We start from the raw sequence: 14,867 nt of genomic DNA, 5'->3' as shown, positions 1-14,867 counted from the left end.
ATCTAGCGCTGGATGCAACTACAAAATATGAATAGAGAAACGACTACGAGCTTCACATCAATTCTTCTTTTACGTGTTTTTTACATGCTTTTGGGCTGAAGCTTAGGTGATAACTCCACTATACGTTCACAGTGGCTGTTGAAGTTCATTATAACGTAGTAATAATGAACAAGAAAATGAGTAGTCCCCTCATTATGAGCTGATATTCACTCACCGTCTCCAGAGCCTCCTCTCCGCCTCGCTTGTTTTCGCCTGACGTCCGCTCGTCGGGCAGGATGAAGAGCTCCGCCGTGGTGGGGACGCCCGGGTACAGCGACACCAGCAGCTGATCTCCAGGAACCCCCGACACCTGCAGCGACAGGACGAAGCCTGAAAAAGTTCTAAACTAAACTTTGCCTCTCGTGTCCCGTAGCAACACTCTGACATCAGCTTCAATCCGCATTCTCTCTAGATACAGTAACCGCGACTGTCTGGTGACTGTCGTCATAGGTGCACTATAAAAAGAACAAATTTCTCACACGGACAATAAAACATCACGACTGTTGTATCAATACTGCACACAGGTATGAAATAATAATGACCCTGAAAGCCACTGATGGCTGCTGCTGGCTCCAGGAATGATCTCAGAGCAATGGGGACTTGATGTACCTGTGACAGAGCTGTCCGCACCATGCGGCCTATGTCCTCCCTCCACTCGGGGATGTCAGGATTGTGCTCGTCAAGCGCTGGCGAGAACGACAACAGCAGCGACCTGAAGAACTCTGGCAAGAAAAAAAGAAGACGTAGCGACGTCTGTAAGAATATAAACGCTTGTACTGCCGGTTCCCTTTTTGATTAATCCGATGTGCAGTTTTGTCTTTTTTCATTTGCCGACATACGACTTGAAGTTAATTGCTCCTCGAGATTTTGTGTTCGCCCGGCGTGACATTTTATTCATTACATGAGTCCATGTTGACATCAACATGGTGCGGCTCGCTGCGTGGACCGCCGGGAATCAAAGTTTCCCTGAGACGGCGTGCTGCATATTCATGTAACATGCGTCGCAGCAATTAAAGAAGCCGTGAAGACTGTCTCCCCCACTCACCTTTCACAGTCACAGCCTTTGAGTCCTGCAGCACGGCCCCCCCAGAGGCGACCTGGACGGTGACCTTGGTTCGTCCCCCTCTGAGAAATGTGTATGAGATGCTTCCCTCCAAGGTGATAACGGGCTGCGTTGCAAGAGCAAAACAGGGAATGTATAGTAGATTTACAGTTACATAATACATAATGCAGATTTGTTCCAGTGTGGTAATTAAAACAGTCGTTCTATTTAGATTCTCAAGAAACACAAACACAACTCACACGGACTCTTTTTTTTTTAGCAACATGTGCAAAAGCGTCGATTTTTCACTTTGTGAAAAACAACACAAGGACATCAAGAGAACAGTGGGATAATGGAAAAAAATTGCAGTAAACAGGAAGAAAAAGTGAAGGAGGAGGAGGAGGAGGAGGAGGAGGAAGACCTTCTCACCTCAGAGCTGTTGTCAAACCACCAGAAGAAGGTCAGCGTGGTGGTGTGACTCGGCCGCACCACAGCGGTCAGATTGGCCTCCTTCCCCCTGATCGCTACAATGGGAGCCGAGAGATAAACGCGCTCCAGTGGACCTGTGGACACACACACACACACGCACGCACACACACACACACACACACACACACACACACACACACACACACACACACACACACACACACACACACACACACAAACAAACACACACACACACACACACACAAACACACAGGCACACAGGCACACAGGCACACACGCACGCACGCACACACACACGCACACACACACGCACACACACAAAAACACACAGGCATGCACACACACACACACACACACACACACACACACACACACACACACACACACACACACACACACACATAAACTGAGCAATGCTATAAGCAAAGTTTATGTATGTTTAGCTCCTGGTGTCTACATTTTATAAAAGCAAATGATATCCAGCAGCAGGAACGCGACTCTCCATGAGGGAACGGAGGTTCGTGCTTTGAGCACCGGAGCAGGGATGAGCGCAGATGTCTCTCATTCACGTACTAGTGATGTGTAAAAACAGCGTGCTGCTGTCAGATCCCTGGTTGTTTTCAGCGGTGGCTGTCACTCGGTAAATCCCAGTCGCTCTGTAGATGTGCTTGATGCCGTCATCCGTCCGGCTCAGGTTGGAGTATGTGATCTTGATGCCGTCCCCGAAGTCCAGCTGGATGCTGGTCCTCTGCGAGTCTCCCTGCGGACACACGGCCAGACATGACATGTGTCACGGCGGCTTAGGTCCGGATACCGCGATCAGACCGCATACGAGCGCGGGGGACGTCCCGTAAGCCGTGTCACGGACGCTCTGCGGGTGAATATGGATGGAAGGTGACGGACGTTCCGCTGAGAGAAGGAGCTAAAGTGAAGCGAGTTGGAAAGTCACAGAAGGTCGTGCAAGTCTGCAGCCGATCCACCACACAAACCAAGCATCATCCGAAAGATTTTCACAAGAATGGCAGCATCAGCGACGCCCGTATCGTCTCGTTACCGTCGCCATGGTGAATGTGATGCCGACTTCGTTCACTACTAACTCTCATTTGGAACCAACGGCTCTCTCTTACTGCAGCGGTGACTTACAGTGTCCAGGTAGATCATGAAGGTCACGTTGCTGCCAACGGTCGCGCTGAGCTCTCCTTGGCTGGTGGACAGACGGAGGCCCTGGGGCGCCCGGGGCCGGCACGACTGCCTCCTGGGGGAGAACACGTTCCTCCCGCCCTCCTTGCAGTTATTGGACAAAACCTTCCGATAGCTTGAAAGGGTTAAAGCGATTTTGAAGTCTTTGTGAGCACAAAATGAGACCAGAATATCCTGAATGCAGCTGTAAATTAAATTCATGATGTTGTGGGAAGCTATTTTTGGACTTTTCCTTGGACTTGTGGTACTTTTGTGCTACTGTATGTTAGTCAACAGGGTCCATCAACACAACCCAGCGTTCACGCTACCTGTGGTTTGTGCTCGTGGAGGACAGAGGTCAGCGTGAGCCCCAAGGCAACACACAGGAAGCAGCAACGCTTCCTGTGTGTTGCCAATTGTGTTGCCAGGTTGTGTTGGAGCAAGATATTCAGGTTTTACAGCTTCTGGTGCTCGACACATGCTTAGCATTATTACCTATTATGGAATTATGGCACAACGGACACTTATTTCAGCTCTAGTGTGAAGTGAAGTATTATAGTGTGTTTGTGTTCCAGACAAAATGACAAACAGGCTGGAATGAGATAATATTGTTTTGTGATGGATTGAACATTGGGGGCCACTTACCCTGTGCTGTTAAGGAAAGTTTGGCTGGTGCTGCAGCTTTTAGCCGCACCATTTGGATTAAACCAAAAAGCAGGGGAGCACTTTCCATCTGCCTGGCGCTCCCAGCCATAATCACTGCCAAAAAAACACGACACTTCATGAAATGATAAACACTGGTACTCCAACAATCTCCACACGCTTTTGTAGCGGAGCAAATGCCCTGCCACTGGAGCTTTGTGGGGTATTTTAAGATCATAACTAGAGACACGGTTGTCAGACAAGTAGGATCAAACAGAATTTTAGACAGATGGATAAAAGATATTTAAAATTCATTTAGCAATTCATTATTAATTGAATTCTAATAAGTCACTCAGCTTTATGCAAATTACAGTCGCACAATGAAAAGTTAGTAACTTTCATCTACAATTTCAAAACTATAATTAGAGTCGATGAATACAGTCTTATTGGATCTCTAGTAAATATTCAATGTGAGGTGGATATTAACGAATATGAGTCCAGTTAAGTGATGCTTCATCGCAGTGTTTTTGACCAGAGGTGAAGCGGCTGTTAATTAAGGACGACTGAACAGGATGTGAGAGGAGAGCGGCTGCTAAACACACACGTGATTAAATACGGGAAGTAGAAAAGTTTGCGCTGTAGTTCAAAGCAAGTCGGAAAAAAACTGAGAAAGTCATTACCATTCAAAGTCATAGGCCGTGCAGACGCAGGGCTCTGAGGAGTAAATCCGGGAATAGTCCTGAGCCAACATGCAGCGGTTGCCCGGCCTGCGCTTCATATAGATCTGCTTCTCACCCATGACACACAGCTCCCCCTAACAAGCAGACAGCAAGGCCAGAACGTGAGCGCTACACACAGACAGCAGTGCTTTAAATGCCAAGCAAATGTCCTCTGTTTACAGTGATAATGGACGTCTCTTAAAGCTGACAGCGAGTCGATAATGTTTAATATTCCTCTTACCTTGTTGTGAAGTTGCCATGTCTGATAATCTCCGTCCATGCATCTCCGGCTGAAGAGGCCCTTGTAGTCGATCTTGATCAGCTGCCACTCCGACCGGTGACTGAAGTGACCGAAGAAGCTGGAGGACAGTTCAACGGCAAGCAGGTTTCAGGTAGAACCATACAATAACTACAAATCTTAGTTCTGTTTTTCATCTAGACAAAAAAAATCTAATTTCCTTTGGTGAAAAGGGAAAAAAACAAAGAGGATGTTTTTTGTTTATATCAAACCAAGTCTTTAAACCCTTTCTATGTTTTCCTGCTGGCCTGTGTGTGTGTGTGTGTGTGTGTGTGTGTGTGTGTGTGTGTGTGTGTGTGTGTGTGTGTGTGTGTGTGTGTGTGTGTGTGTGTGTGTGTGTGTGTGTGTGTGTGTGTGTGCGTCTGCTTACGTGATGATGTGATTGTCTGATTCTGGCTCCATTAAAACTCCATCCACATACAGAGGCACCAGCGAGAAGCTGTGACGATCCCATTTCTTCCCCTCATCCAGACTGATCCTGAAAATGACATTAAAACACCACGACTGTCACTGTATGAACACGCGTCCCCCCGTGTTTAGGTGCGGTGGATAAATACATTGTGTTCTCCCTGCGCAGAACTTTAAACAGTACAGAAGTTTGGCAGTGAAAAGCAAGGCGCGGAGAAATATGATAAAAGAGTTCAGGTCGTTTAGCTTTTGCCACGGTTGAAAAATGAAGCGCCTCGGATTCTCCTGAATGTGAAAAATTACCCCAACATCAGGCTGAACAATAGAACAAATGTGCTTTCTCCCAGGTAAATTTGTAAAGGTGACAAAACAAGGGAAAAGAAAGATATGACTCAGGTTGTAACATTAGAAATACATTTAGGGGGGGGGGGGGGGGTTCAAATCACATTTCTCAGAGCTTAATCACTTTTGACAGGGATGCAGTGTGCAGGGACATCAAAGTAGATAGTGTTACAAAGCTCCCACAATATGAGGGACATATGAAGGCATTCTCAGTCTCATATTTCCACCCTGCTCTACTTCTCATTTACATAAAAGCACTCAAACCATCATATCCAACCAAGAGTACAAAGCTGTAACAGACTCTTGTGTTGGAAATGATTCTGACAGTTCTAAAGCTGCGGTGCCAGTACAATAATCATGCAAACTTGGCCCATCACAATTTCAAAACATCAAACGCAATCATACGCCGCATCGAGGCCCCCCCCACACGTAATTTCCCTTAACAACTCCAACACCTACAGTTTCAACCTACGGTAATTACGATGTCGGCTATTGTTGAGGAGTAGCTACACCCACCATAAGTGTCGGATCGGCGTCGCCGCCTGCAGCACCGCCAGCAGAGCTCCTCCATTGTCCAGGAACCAGATGTTGTACTCCTCATCAAATATCTACATTAAAAACCAGCATAGCATCAATAAGCGCGGACTCAATACCAACTCGTCATAAACAGGCACTGGAGGTCTCACCTGTCTCCAGCTATTTCCTGCATCAGATGTTAGAAACATCCCAAGGTTAGTGGAGGACAGCTCTGCTCCGATATTCCCTGTGTGCAAAAACATGAATAATTTCACCCCGCGTGTATTTACATAAGAAAGATCCCGTAATACAACTCTATGCACAATCACCTGATAAATTTGTTAGGGTTATTTTGCGAATCTGCACTCGTCCTTATTCTCCACCAGAGGACACATTCATGACTGACTGCAACCTAATCATCTCGTCCAAAATATGAGATTTAGGAGCTGAGGTTTCAGTCCCTGATTGCACCGAGAAAGAAGCTAATACGTGAAAGTACTATAGGACTCTGTAACGTAAAAGGTCTTTAGGTAACTCTAGAGTACCTGTAGCCACAATGATTCCCGGCACAGACTTCTTGCTGGTGATGGGCCCGGATGTGTAGGGATTCTCCAACATCTCCAGATGCAGATGCAGTGAGCAAAACGGCTGTCAACGAAACGAATTCCAATACAGCGCGTGTTGAAACAAAAGGCATCCGCCAGATCGTAACTGAGACAATATAACAATTAGCTTTGCCTTCAAACTATTCTTCCCATTCAGAGAAAAGTGCTAACACTTTCAGAAACTGATTATAAAACAAAGATACTTTGTTCCTCTTGTGTTCTCTGCGAAAAAAGAGAGAAAACGCCTCAGAGGACACAGAGGTTATTTGAATGTTTCATTCTAAAGCAAACAAGGCATGTAATTAAAATTCCCCAAGATGCACAGATAAAACTGGCGAAATTGATTCAAATCATTTCACTCATCTCTCAGACTAAAGCACAATGAAAAACATCAATAAGGCTTTTCAAGCGGCCGAGGTTAGAAAGCGGACGAGGGCATAATGGTCATCTGTAGGACCCGGCGGAGGAGCGCAGGTTGATGCCACCGAGCGATTTACATAGTGGCTCAATCAGGTTAATATCAGACCTGCTGAGGAGCAACACGGCCGCATACTGTTATTAGTCCAGTGTGACTACAAGTGGCAAATTGAAATCACAAAGGTTAATGAAAAGTCTGGTCCCTTAAGACTGAATGAGATGATGCACTGATACAGAAGGCGAGATAATGGGGACGTTCCCGCCAAGCATCTTCCTCGCCATTTAGGCTAAAACGACAAGCTGATGCCGCGGCCGGCGCAAGCGTGGCTCCGAATCAAAGCACCTCCAAAGCAGAGCTGATGAGGTTGAAACATTTGATGAATGATATATGTCATAAGCTTCATCTCGCATGAATAAGAGCGTTCATTCATTGCCGCCCAAAGGCTCAGACTCACCAGAATGCAGTGAAGGTTATTTCCAGCAACATCAGTGGCGGGAGCTGGCAGCAGAGCCCATGTTTGTCCCTTGTTGTAAGTGATAAAAGTCTTGATGTGATTATCCACCAGTTTGTTGGCGAGAAACATGCCATTTATCCCCTCAACCTATAATGGAAAACCAAATTTCATACAATCCAGCGATTGCCTTCATTGTCCCGGAAATATCAATGACAAAAATGAGAGATCTAATTGTCTAAATATGAAATGATCAAATGTGGATTTGCACATATTTGACTGAGCCTATTTAAATTTCATTTTGAGCAAGTGTAAAATGATTGAATTAGTTATTCATTTTAAAAATAAAAAATAGAAATTTGTAAATGTCAGATGAACATTTATTACACAATTAAAGAATAATACAAATACTACTTGTTTTCTACTCTACACAGTGTGTAGCTCCCAGTCGGATCATGTGTAGCATGAATAGCAGTAGCTTCACACCTTATAGAAATCGACCAGTAGGTTACCGGCAGGTCCTCTGCTGGTTCTCAGATTCTCTAATGAAAGGGTAAAGTAGACCCCGGGGGAGTCGGAGATGTACAGGCTGTAAGTGTTGTTCTGATTCCATTCCTGGACTGCAGCAAATACCTGCTTCTCATCTGTGCTGATGATATGCATGTCCTGACGGAGGGAGACACACATGGCAGCACTTAACAGAGGAGCTTTTGAAGTGTCAGAATTTCTCACTCAAACTGTTTTGTGGACAAGGGAACAAAATGCATATGGCATTTTCAGACATATGAAAATACACCTGTTATTATGTGACGCTTACAGCATGTGTTGCTCACCTTCGGTAGGCAGTACTTAGGCAACTTCATCCGCTTGAAGGATTCTCTCATGTAGGAGACAAAGTAGCTGGCTCGTCCAGACTTGGTTACCTTTGCAGGGAAGCACAGACACCTCAGCACCATATTTCTCCTGATCTGAGGTCAGTGACTTGTATTTGTACTGTACATCTACACTACAGTATGCACACAGACAAATGGGAAAGCAAAACGGGATGGAGGGCTTTAAAGGCATATTCTGCGTGGAACGCTTCTTTCCCAATGCCTCCGATTGTGACTTGTTTGTGAAGCTACAGCGTTTTCCCAAAGGACTCATTTCCATTCACAACGCATGACTGACTTAGTAAAATGCTTGCAATTTTCCTTTGCTTTCCACTGCGTCCAAAGCCGACTACAATTACAAGCACAACAGAAATTATTATCATTATCTCAATTAGTCTAAAGCTAAGAAGCACTAAAATGGTGTTGGCTTTATCTACAGTGTGTCTTGAAGATCTTAATGTACTACCACTTTCCCATCCACTTACAGGCAGGGCAACACTACTTGATTGCTTATTTTCTAATCAACTAGAAGGATGGTGTTTGTCCCCCAACACACTACATTAGGGCTCTAATGGAATAATCTATCGAAAATCAATGAGCTGCATTTTCCCAGACCACATTTTTGAGGATGTTGCACTTGGCTGTTCCTTCTCTCCCAAGAGACTTTGGAGGTGTTGAAGACTGCTTATTTCGTTGTAACCCAATCGATAACCTCATTACTCTTTGTCAAGTTAAATCCAACTGCCCCCGAGCAACGAAAGTCACGAGAAAGTCATCCATGGCACCGCCGCCCGGCACAGACACTCGCTCCGCGTGCGTCCCGTGATTTTTCACCCACGTCTTCCCCGCGGCCGCCTCCGCCGGTCAATCTCGTCTCAGCTAAACGCAATTTGGGCATTTTATTGAGTCGTCGTTTCCGAACCGTGCCGTGATAAATATTTTTCATGCATTTGCCGCTCTTACTTTGCAAGCGATTCCAATCAAGTCAGTGGATTAGGTGCTGAAAGTGAAACTGGGGCACTGCTAAAAGTGTTGCCGCAGCAACATCATGTCATATCAAAAGATTAAATCTGTGGATAAATAAGTTCAAATGTTTAGGGGTATTTATTTAAAATGAAAGAGTCCTAGAAAACTCCTATCATTGGATTTTCCTCTCAGACACCCAGCTGGAGTCTACCAAGGATGACCAAACGCATTAAAGCTGACCAGCAGAGAGAAAATGACTTCGCTGTGGGTGGAAATCGATGACAGTGGAGGGCAGCTGAATATTCAATTCCTAATAATGACTCTGACTGCTTTTGTCTAATTGGAGTCAAAGTCAGAATGAATGGTAATAAGGACACCAACCTGTCTATTCACAGCTCCTACTCACACATTTTTCAGGGACGGCGCATGTCTGTGCGGAAACTCAAACACTGAGCGTGCCTTGACATGGACGAGACAGAACATAATCAAAACACACGTTGGTCCAGTGGGGGGCAGGTGTGTGTGGGTGGGTGGGTGTGGGAGGCAGCCATTACATTGGGGTTTGATGGAAAAGCAGCTGGAGATGCCAAAAAAAAAAGGAAAAAGGACAGAGCGGCTCGAGGCTGAGGAGATCAAGTCAACTGGTTTAGTTTAATCAAGTAACTGGTCGTTACACAAACCTGTGTGAAAACGTATTCGTCTTGCACAACCAGTGAGTTGGTGTCCACGTGGCCGGGGAACAGGTACTGCCTGTTGCCCTCCGTGCACCGCTGGGCTCTGCACTTCACATACTGAGCACCTGGCGAGAGTAGAGCAGCTCATTTCAATGATTTCCATTTAAAGCGCAGTAACGCACACGTATAGTGTCCTGGAACAGCCGGATGCTTAGATACGGTAACAGTAGGGAAAATGCCGAATCAGCACCTACAGATAGACTCAAAGCAGAAGCCTGTGCAGTTGTCATAACACACACGAAAAAAGTTTGGCGTGTAATGTGAGGCACGAAGCGATTGTACTGTATGCTAATTCAGATCCACTGCACGAGTATCTTCTCCAATGCAGGAGAAGCCTGTAATTGGTGTGACAGAATATACGGAGCTGTTTAGGACAGAGGTGTTGGGGTTTGTCTACGAGACGCAGGGGATAGATTACGGAGGCGAAGCATCCATCAAGCCACTAAAACTCCCCGTTTTTGTCGGGAGACGCCTATTGTGCTTTACTCGACTTCGGGGACCAATCTGAACAGCTGAACGGGTCTCATCTTCCCCGTGACCTCACTCTAAATGAGAGGCAAGGGGTCCTGCGGGTCCCGCTACGGCTGCAACACTCACGGCCTTTGGCGATGCGCGTCTCGATGTGGACCACGTCCGATTCTTTGTCCAGACCCATTACAGCCCTTTAAGGAAGAGAGAGGGGACGGGGTGAGGGGGGGAGGGAGGGGGAGAAAAGAGGAGGCAGGATCCAGACATGGGTTTACTTTAAGACAATACAATGTGTTTATCCTGTAAATGAGTCAGTGTGGAATCTGCATCACCAGCGGCAATTAATCACAATTCACCAAAGCATCGGCGAAGGAGACAACAAGGGGGAGGAGGGAACAAAACAGCAGCCATTTCCATAAATATCTACTACAGAAAATGCGTGTTGTTGTGAAATTGTCGGTTGCTCCAACAACCATTTTGAAAAGTAGCCATTTTATGAAATGTGCATGAAGAATAGTGTTCAGGAGCACAAATAATGCATTGTTTCGGCTGCTGAAATATCCACTGTGCTCCTCTTATTTATCAAATACCTGACTGCCCATGCATGTGGAGAGGACGTCCTCCAACCGGTGTCCTTTATTTCCCGGTAAAAAAAAAAAAAAGACACTCGCTCCTGACACATACCATGACAAACAGGGATAAACGGGCGTGCATCAACATTCACCGCCTTGTGTCTGAGCGGTGGCGATTACTAAGCGACAGCAGCAACAAAAACAGCATGTCATATTTGCGCCGCGGCGCGCGTTTCCGCCGGGCCTACGTGACGCGGGCGTAATGAGGAGAGATTGGTTTTTGATAAGAGGTCACCGGATCCCCGGGACGGCGAGGGGTCGCGGGCGCCGTCATTACGCAAATTGCAATCAGTCACAACATAATCATACCAGTAGAAGCGGCCGGGCATCACGTTGTCGTGGACGAGCTGCCATTTCCTGCCGAAGTCCATTGAACTGTAGAGCTGAAAGAGAAAATTAGGCCCGTGTGCGTCACGCGAGGAAGATATAATTGATAAGTAGAACCAGAGCTATCATGAAAACATCGTTTTAACAAATGCTAATGCAGTCGACCTCATATATTATCCTAATGCCACTTAGAGCTTCATTGTGGATTCACTCAGAAGCTACCTTGCTGTCGTGACTGTACGCCAGTATCCAGTTTTCCTGTGCAGGGTGGAAGAGCAGGCTCAGGATGTTGAAGCTAATGGGATACTTCTCGAAGCTTGCCCCTTCATCCGAGCTGATGAGAACAGCGCTCTCTACCTCCGGGTCGCTAAGCATCATTATCTAAAGTACGGAGGGGCCAGACGAGAAGCGCGGCATTAGAAGAGGCACACGGACGGAGATAACGTCATTTGGCAGCAATTTTAAAGGAACTCTAATGTGATGTCAGACGAGCGGGTGCGGGAGGAGACGGGGCAGGAAAAGCGCTGACCTTCTGTTTGTTGGTCGGACACACGTACAAGTAGCTCAGCACCGTCCTTGAACCCACTCTGTCGTTGAGTTTGTTGTATGTGCTGCCGTAATCAGTGGATCTGGACACAAGTGGAAAGAAAAGTCCATTAGAGACAGACTGTAACAGGGACCTGATACGTTCTTGGCCTTTAACTGCAAATCAGGTCCTCTTTACGTGACTGCATACCCAAAGCGACCGTACAGTAAGTGTTTTGATTGATTTTACCATCCAGGCCCCCTTTAGCTTTAAGGGATGAAAATAAACATGCGGCAGTCTCACGCTACGCGGCCGCTTCTGTTCATGTCGCCCTTGTAAAAGGCAAGAAATGTAGAGAAAAGTACCAAATTATGTACAGTCACTACTTCGCCGGTGACATAAACACGGTTCAGCAGCATAAGGAGGAAAAACAAAACTATAAAAATAGATGCCAAGCAGTGGCAGAGATAATTTTAACAGAAGGACACAAACCCATTACTTGAGTAAAAGGGTAAGTACCTGCCTGAGAAGTCAACAGGAACACGGCTCAGTACAGTTCTGACTAAAATACTGCATGTCTGCTCTGAAAGTGTTGGATTACATTAAACTGTGCTTGCCTGAAAAGTAAGGTGTTCTATGGACCAGTGATTCTCAACTGGGGGGTCTGGACCCAAAAGTGGGCCGCGAACCTGCTTTCAGTGAGTCACTGGTCTTTGCCTTTTTTTTTTTTTTTTTTAAAGGTGTGACGTCTGTTCACACTCCTCAACAGTAGGTAGTGTAATTATGACCTGTGATGCTAAGTAGCACCCACCGTTTAACCAAAGAAGAAGACCCACATACGCTAATTAAACAAGGTGAAACGCTAAGTATTCTCAGTTAAAACTGCATAATTTCCGTCCATGTATGTGACGTGGAAACTCCAACTGAGCCTGTTAAAAATGATTATGAAAATGTTGCTGAAATCTTATGGTTTTTAAGTCAGACTTATGATTAACTGCATTCGAGAAGTTTCCTTGATTTGACTTATCATGAAGGGATGATGGTGGGTCCCGAAGCCAGGCCAGTTGAGAACCACAGCTATATGTAGATGATACTGCAGAACTTCTTCATAGAACATGAACAGAAATAACAAGTACTGTAAAATCTATCATTTGATTTATGAAGCAACTGTAATCATACCACTGGGGTCAGAAAACTAGATATAGATTAGTCAAACACACATGAAAAAAACCTAATCATTAGATTTGTTGCTCGATAACAGGTGCAGAACATCACTGTAAAGAATTTTACAACATGCAATCAAATACAAGGAGGTAAAACGCTGCAAGACGCAGAGAAGTCAGTGCTAACTGTGAAACAGAGCGGCTGCAGTATATGAAAATGCACACGTGTGCATAATGCATGCACCGCAACAAATGTTTCCAAGTCCACGGGGTCTTTGGTAACATTCTGCAAAAAACTCTGTTGTCACCATGTTATGCATTAGCGCACATGGGTCTAATTTAAAAAAAAAAGATTACTGCAGCTCTAATGACAAATAAACACATCAAGAGAAGCATCCAGCAAGTTTGTTGCGTTGCGGAGGTTGACACACTCATTAAGCTGCTCCTACTTCCTTCAGTGACAAACACGTCATGCAGACGGAGCGCTCGCGCTGCACACGTGAAGCAGGGCCTGTGTCTTTAGAGCTGATTTCCAGGCAGCGCTGACACATAATTAAAGCAGCTGCTGCCTGTGAGGGAAGAAGTCAATTCCTAATCTTCAGGTGCGTTGACGCCATTATCACGAGGAACGCAAACACATTAAAGCCGATTTGCATTAAAATATTTAGCACAGTTATAAATATGACAACACCGAGTGATATTTTTTGAACTTTTAAAAGGCATTAGTGGGATTGATGAGAGATACAAAAGCTTTAAAGTCGAGAACTCAACTCTCAACTGATTTAGATACTTACACACACACGCACCTCAGCTTTTATTTCCACCTGCTAAAGGTTACTGTAAGTAAGCTCGTCTTTTGCAAGTGCAACAAATAAAACAACAAAGAGGCGAAAGCGACGGTGAAGGCAGAAGACGGCGTTTTCCAAACGGGGGCTAATAAACGGGGAAGCAGTCGCCGCGTCCTTGTCATTTCAAGTCAGCGCTAACGTGTAAAAGTACCTGCTCGTCACAGAACAGCCCGTTCTTCGCAAGTCGAGGGTGGATGTGTCTGTCATCCTCACGTCCCCGCTCGCCACAAACAGCCAGTCCGCACTCTTAGTTCTACCTGAGTGGCTCCAAATGTAATTTCCCTGTATAATTGGATAGATACCCGGCATCTGCTATCATTGTGCATTAATCTGAATCGTCCCACTCGCTGTTGACATTGTTTTCAAAGACTAACCCCTAAACACGGTCGCATTTGAGCTAAGTACTACTTTCAGCCGGTGCGTCTGCGTCCGACTGCGCTGGTGGAACAAAGCGTCTTAAATGATATTATTATACAGTGGAGTCCCCTGAATATAAGAGGCGGTCATCTCCGAACACAAAGGCAGTTGAGGCGTGTGTAGATAGCCTCTCCAAATCACCCACTGATCCGCGCCATGCATTTTGCCACCAACAGTGGCCCGGAGCTGTAGCCATAAATCATTTATTGTGTTATAACAGAAATCATTTACTGCGGTTTCTTTTCATAACGTTCAAATTTCTGCGTTTCTAATGCCCGCACTAAAAGCCGGCGCGCGCCCCTGAGGTACACTCTAATTTACTCGCGGTGCCATTGTTAAGCAGACACCCTGATGATGGAAGACCTCCTGTACACAATATGGGATTTCAAAACGTGTCAAGTCGGGTGTAAATCTTAGCGGCGCCTCTGGTGAAACAGATATTAATTTGAAACCCGATGCTTGGCAGACTGATGGTCTCTTTTTCAGGTGTATTTCAGAATGAAATGAGTTCTCTGCGGGCTCCGGGAGAGGTGAGAAAAAAGGCATATCAGAGGCTGGATTGAGCTCTGTGGTATAATCCTTAATGAATTCCATTTTTATTTATGACCTGACAGGGCACCGTAATTCACCTCTCAATACATACTGAATGGAATTACTACGGCTATACAGTAGCAATTGCATGTCAATTGCTTCTGAAACAAAAGGTTACAGATGACAATCAATCAAAATGTCCAGCGGGGAGTTTCTAGGTCAGAGGAAAAAGAGCCGCAGATCCAAGCAAAGAATCCGTCAGATAGGTTTTCCG

General features: G+C 45.6%; 1 protein-coding gene across 2 annotated transcripts in view; it reads right to left on the bottom strand.

The window, feature by feature from the left end:
* The window catches only part of sorcs3b (sortilin related VPS10 domain containing receptor 3b), a 34,458-nt gene that overhangs the window by 6,420 nt on the left and 13,171 nt on the right, over positions 1 to 14,867 (bottom strand). For both annotated transcript variants that reach the window (XM_041073940.2, XM_029174891.3), the window contains exons 3-23: positions 11,638 to 11,737; positions 11,331 to 11,489; positions 11,091 to 11,164; positions 10,279 to 10,343; positions 9,628 to 9,746; positions 7,943 to 8,032; positions 7,596 to 7,775; positions 7,113 to 7,259; positions 6,181 to 6,283; positions 5,806 to 5,882; positions 5,636 to 5,727; positions 4,740 to 4,847; positions 4,313 to 4,430; positions 4,033 to 4,166; positions 3,356 to 3,469; positions 2,675 to 2,846; positions 2,105 to 2,291; positions 1,511 to 1,644; positions 1,085 to 1,208; positions 649 to 761; positions 215 to 349 (exon numbers count right to left, since the gene is read on the bottom strand). In XM_041073940.2, coding sequence (XP_040929874.1) covers positions 215 to 349; positions 649 to 761; positions 1,085 to 1,208; positions 1,511 to 1,644; positions 2,105 to 2,291; positions 2,675 to 2,846; positions 3,356 to 3,469; positions 4,033 to 4,166; positions 4,313 to 4,430; positions 4,740 to 4,847; positions 5,636 to 5,727; positions 5,806 to 5,882; positions 6,181 to 6,283; positions 7,113 to 7,259; positions 7,596 to 7,775; positions 7,943 to 8,032; positions 9,628 to 9,746; positions 10,279 to 10,343; positions 11,091 to 11,164; positions 11,331 to 11,489; positions 11,638 to 11,737 — 2,545 coding nt within the window. The remainder of the gene's footprint in view (positions 1 to 214; positions 350 to 648; positions 762 to 1,084; positions 1,209 to 1,510; positions 1,645 to 2,104; positions 2,292 to 2,674; positions 2,847 to 3,355; positions 3,470 to 4,032; positions 4,167 to 4,312; positions 4,431 to 4,739; positions 4,848 to 5,635; positions 5,728 to 5,805; positions 5,883 to 6,180; positions 6,284 to 7,112; positions 7,260 to 7,595; positions 7,776 to 7,942; positions 8,033 to 9,627; positions 9,747 to 10,278; positions 10,344 to 11,090; positions 11,165 to 11,330; positions 11,490 to 11,637; positions 11,738 to 14,867) is intronic.

Source organism: Betta splendens, chromosome 15, assembly GCF_900634795.4.
Source record: "Betta splendens chromosome 15, fBetSpl5.4, whole genome shotgun sequence".
NCBI classification, from domain to species: Eukaryota; Metazoa; Chordata; class Actinopteri; order Anabantiformes; family Osphronemidae; genus Betta; species Betta splendens.
This window is presented reverse-complemented; position numbering and strand designations above follow the sequence as displayed.